Here is a 5,523-nt window from a genome sequence, read left to right as displayed (position 1 = left end):
ATGTATGGATAAGCTTATACTAACTTGAAAATCTCGGATCCAATTCGTGATTTTCCTTGAAAAGGGAAAAAAAATAGAATGTAATAATATTGATTCACAGTGAGACAGAGAAGAGGAGGTTCTGTATTGATTCTTTATATCTATGGGATAGAGATAGTGAAAGAGAAAAAAAATTGAAGATTTCACATATTATTTTTTAATCTTATTTATCTAGATTCATTTTTTTTAATGAAAGGAATTGAAGTGGGTTAAGAAAATAGAATTTTATGCATTTAATAGAATAGAATTTGAAGACAATTTAATTGTCCTTTTTTCGTTCAAGTCCTCGTCATTGGCACAGAAAACCACATTTTTCTCGATCCTATGCAAATTGCAATTCAAAAATTGAGGCAAATGGGGAATCTATGAACACATCTTCTTACTAGTTTTCCGTCAGTGCAGGAAACTGTAAGCAAATTAACAATTATAAAAGAACATTATAAATAACCTGCAAAGGTGCTGAAGCTCCTCATAGCGAAGCCTGCTCAACAAACTTCATTAATACACCCACCCCACACCCCTTCTAAAGTCTCTCAACAGCCACACCAACTCTTTGAACGCTCTGTGACATTAAATGGACGTGTTAAATGTGATGATACAAGAAAAGCCAGTGGTGATTTTCAGCAAGAGTTCTTGCTGCATGAGCCACTCCATCAAGTCGCTTATACGTGGATTTGGAGCAAATCCAACAGTTTATGAGCTCGACAGGATTCCAAACGGACAACAAATTGAAAGGGCACTAGTGCTGCTGGGGTTTGGACAGAGCGTACCTGCTGTGTTCATAGGCCAACGGCTGGTTGGTAATGAAAGGCAGGTGATGAGCCTCCACGTCCAGAACCAGCTAGTCCCATTGCTTATACAAGCCGGTGCTATTTGGATTTAGAATAAGTAGTTTCTCACTGACATAGGACATGGATCATTGTCATGCAGCTGAAAATTTATCCTGCTGTGTTCATAGGCCACCTTATCATTGTCATTTAGAATAAGTTGCTGCTGCTGCCACCTTTTTTTTCACTTTCTTTTTCCTCAAGCAGCAGAAAATGATAGGACCCATGGCTCTATTCTTAATTTATCCTGAGAGGTTTGCTCTGTTTTTGTTAACTACGTACCAAGTTCATGAACTTCCACACATCCATGCTATCCTTAATATAAGGATGAATTGCTTTTGTTTCTTTCTGAGGGCTCAAAATCAAGCATTTCGGTGCATGCTTAGGTGCCTGATGATTTGTGTGATGAGCGTTTTGTGCTGAGGGTGACAAAGAGTTGGGAAGACTTGTACTCCATTCCAATCTTTTTTTTCAGAAATGAGAAATTGCATTATCAAAATAGCAACTTGTCTTACCTCGAAACAGTTGAAAACCTTACGCCGCAAAGTAACTACAAAACAAGAAAAACAAACCTGTTCATTGCAGAAAAACCACAAGTTAGAGTACAAAGTATTTAGCATTACTTCCTAAAGATGCTTAGAGCCATACAATCTGTACGGAGCAGACTGCACATTTTCCCAAGTGTAGCATAATAGGACCATGGAGAGTGCATTTGTCTTCAAAGTATCGTTGATTGAATACTTTTTAAGTAACCGACTGGCTTGCTAGACAATAAAACCATGTCTTGGATTATGCATTTGCCCTCAAAGTAGCTTGTTTACAATCGGGGCTAAAATCCCAGGTTATAGTATCACTTATTGCTAAACAAGGCTGAAAGTGGTTGTCAAATGCCTCCTAGATATCCATTTGATCAGATCTTGTTGAAGTCACACCAATCTTCTTCTTCTTCTTCTTCTTTATAAATACCCAATTTTCATCTTGAATTACTCAATGGGAGCCTTCCAAAGGCACAAAGATTCAATTAATATTTTTTCTTGGATTACCGTTCTTATAAGTTGTCGCCATGAAGCACCCATTCTTTTAGTCAATTACTTATTCAGAAATCCTGTTGCTCGATGGAACCAGCAATGGCTGCAGCTTTTAATGTTAATTCCTTTTTATCATATTGAACATAATCCTAACGTTCTTAGTCTGCTCTGGTTCCATCAAGCTATAGGATTGCTGAATAATAATAAATTAATTAAAATCAAAATTAATTTTGATTTGAAATTAATGAGAAAGCTGGAGGAATTTACGCTGGTGCTTTCTTAGTTTGGCCTATTGGCTATCTTTTCGATGTTGTTTTCTGAGCTCAGGATTGAGCCTTCTGCTAATTTACTTTTTTCGATGAATAATTTTTTCTTTTTCGGAAAAAAATGGGACGCTGGATCACATTAGGATTAGCAAAACAAAACGACACATGATGTACCAAATTATCCGCGACGATGAAGGGGATCTGGGCTGGAGTTCACTGTCTGGCATAACATAATCCTTCAGAAAGATTTTGAAGAAAAAAATAAATTTAGTCTGGAAACAGTAATCACATTGACGGTTTTTGAGCCACTTCATCATGTAATCTTTCCTGTTCTATGTTTGGAGAGATACGATTAGGCAATGTTCGGAGTATTTTAATTCTTTGTTTTGCGTCTAGAACTATAGACGACTTCGACAGCTAAGGACACCAAATTAGCAATAGATTGTTAAAGCTTGGACTCGAACTTGGGAGCTCAACTCATTTGCTTTGCCCGAATTTCAACAGAGTTGCAAGCTCATTGATTGGGCTGAGGCTTACTTCCATGCTTGCATCGACATTGCTCTAGGAATTTCCTCTATTTGCATTGCATCTGGAAAAGCATTAAAAATGTGCAGACAGCAGGCGACCATATCATTCCGGGAAAAAAGAGTAACATCACAAACAGAACCACCATGCATGAACAGCTCAGTGCTCATGAGTCAATATCAAATAGTGTAATCCCTATCTATGATGCCATAATTCAATATCACAATCTATTCCATATTCAAGTTTTGAGGTTCCCTTTCACACTCTCTATTTCAAAACGAAAAATTCTGTGCAGTAAGATGATGACATTAACCCCTGCAAATAACAATCTCATAAGGAATTAGATTTGATTCTACGTCTTTGAATATATTCTCCATTAAGGATTTAACTTGTAAATTCTAAAGATCATCGATGTTCTTCCTAAAGAAAAATGTTAGCCAAATAAACATGTCCACTATACATAAACAAAAGGGAATAAATGGGAAGCAGTAAACTTCAGTACTTGTAAATCACTAAAATAAGTCAAGATATCAGTAAAAACTTAAGCAGGAGAAATAGCAAGGACTTGGAGGAAAAGAGAAACTAGAAAAAAGCATCACGCAGGTCACTACAGGTGTATAACAAACTGGGCTGTAACAGATGGCATGATAATATACAAGGATCGGTAGCCTCTAAAGAAAATATTTATTTGGGATCAAATCCAACAAATGTTCAGACTTTTGGGACCGAGTACCAGGAAATCCCACACAAAACAAATGCAAGTACATAGAGAAGAAAAAAAACAATCAGTACGGAGGTCATTGCATCTCTAGAACAAACAGAGCTCACATGTTAGTAACATTCTGGGATTCACATGAAGTACTAAAAATTCAAGATTGGGAATAGAGTTTTTGGTTGGATAGTCAGTTAATTAATTAATCTTAGTAATTTAATGTATTTTTCCTAGTCAGGGTAGTTAATAACTTAAATTTGGTGCTTTATTAGCGCAGATGGCTTGCGACTAATACATGCAAAAGATCTCCTTTGATGGAGGTGGAGACTTTCCAATGTTTAAATAAGTATCTTTTTAGAGAGAAAAAACACAAGAATATTCTTGAGAGAAATGCTATGAAAATATATATGCAGTAGGGAATGAAGATTATGAATTTTTATTTTGAAGGTCTCATGATATATTTTTAGTGCTAGACCCAGCATGCCCGAGGCTTAGCACACTGCCGAGCCCAATTATGTCTGGATCTAGCAAGCTCAAAGCTCAGTGTGTAGGGGTTTGACACATTGTCAAGCCCAACATGCCTTCACTGAGGCGTGCTTCTTTTCCTGAAAATTTGTACCCATAAATCTTTTTTGATTCAGTGGTTTTTGATAAAGATATACTAATAAAAACTTAGTTCATTAGTAGCCCCCTAGTCTTTGCAATATAATAAAATATAAAGACTTTAATTAATCTCTCAGTTTAGGTAAAATAGTGAGTTTTGCTTGTATAAAAAGTGCTAAATCGGGAAAATGTAGAGAACTATGCATCTGGACTAAAAAAATTCTTTTGTATGCAAATGAACAAGAATATGTACTTAATTTTTTTTTACAGGAGTTTCAAGAAGTTGTTTTCTCTAAAGTAGCCACTATAGTTGATATGGTTCAACCTTGTGACATGACCCACGTAAGGTCAGATTTGGATTTTGGCGTAAAATTTTATGTCAAAATTTGAATCTGACCTTGCTTGGGTCGTATTACAAGGCTAAATCGTATCAATATCGCTATGCAGACTGTCAAATCTTTAAATATATAAAATCTTGTCGAATCCCTCGGTTTTTGCAGTTTTGTTAGACTTATGTCAAATTCTCTCCTTTGTATTTTTAGATTTTCGCTTTGTTTCCTAGTTAAGATTAAAATTCAAGCCTATTTAAGGTTTTGTACATCTCATAAGAAGGAGACTTTATTATCATTACTTTAAAAATAAACTAGCAAATTTAGGCTTTATATCTGCAACCCTTTTCGCTTATAAAATTTATGTGTTTTTTGTTTATTGTTGTCTTTAGCTTTCGCCTGCATCACTTTTTCTTTTATTCTAGTTTGTTTTCTATGAAGTTATTCTAATCTCATGACCCGGGTCAAGGGTTTTGAGAATAAACCCAAATAAACTTAGGTCGTTTTAATGTCCTTTCTTAGATTGAGTTTTTTTTTTTTTTCAATTTTATTATTCAACAATGATTTTATTGGGAATTAAGCTTATAATTTATTCGATTTTCTATCTATAGGTTATCTTAGTCTAATGACCCGAGTTGCAGACTTGGTAGGGTAACCAAGGTTGACTCGAGTTGTTTTTTAATTTACTTTTTCTGAGGTTATCTTGGTCTCACGGTCTAAGTCATGAATTTGGTGGGTTAAGCTAAATTGACTTACATTGTTTTTTGTGTTTTTTTAATTTATCCTTCACGTCATAACTCAATTTTTTATCCCCTGTTTTTCTAAATATTTTCTAAATACAAAAAAATAAAAAACAAATATGTTCTTGATGTATTTGTGTCATTTTCAGGGTCTTTTCAAAAGATTTAAAAATTTATTTTTAGCGCATTCAGCTATTAATGCACACATTTCAAAATTATTGATTATTTTTTCTCGTTAAGCCGATATTGAGGTTGATTTTTCAAAATATATAAAAATAAAAGAAATATAATAAATAGGCAAAGGGATCAAAAGTGAAAATGACAAAAATAAGGGACCAAAAAAATTAGATTGCTTGGGGACCAAGCAATTGAGGAGAAGAAGATAAATATTTTATTTCCTATAAATTGGTGAATGAATCTCACATGCACTATGCAAAAAAAAAAAAAAAACCAA

At 34.6% G+C, this 5,523-nt stretch overlaps 1 protein-coding gene across 1 annotated transcript; it reads left to right on the top strand.

Moving 5' to 3' along the window:
- The first annotated feature begins 424 nt into the window (after positions 1-424).
- On the top strand, positions 425-1,332 carry LOC118062755 (monothiol glutaredoxin-S1). The gene has a single exon (XM_035076599.2). It carries the CDS (start codon positions 614-616, stop codon positions 920-922), a length of 309 nt encoding a protein of 102 aa, XP_034932490.1. The 5' UTR covers positions 425-613; the 3' UTR covers positions 923-1,332.
- The last annotated feature ends 4,191 nt before the right edge of the window (positions 1,333-5,523 follow it).

This window comes from Populus alba, chromosome 2, assembly GCF_005239225.2.
Source record: "Populus alba chromosome 2, ASM523922v2, whole genome shotgun sequence".
Lineage (NCBI taxonomy): Eukaryota > Viridiplantae > Streptophyta > Magnoliopsida > Malpighiales > Salicaceae > Populus > Populus alba.
Note: the sequence above shows the minus strand (reverse complement) of the source record. Positions and strands in the feature narration are given on the sequence as shown.

What these genes read in the sequence shown, in the direction of transcription:
- LOC118062755 (XM_035076599.2), top strand. Translation starts at nt 614, where the DNA reads ATGGACGTGTTAAATGTGATGATACAAGAAAAGCCAGTGGTGATTTTC.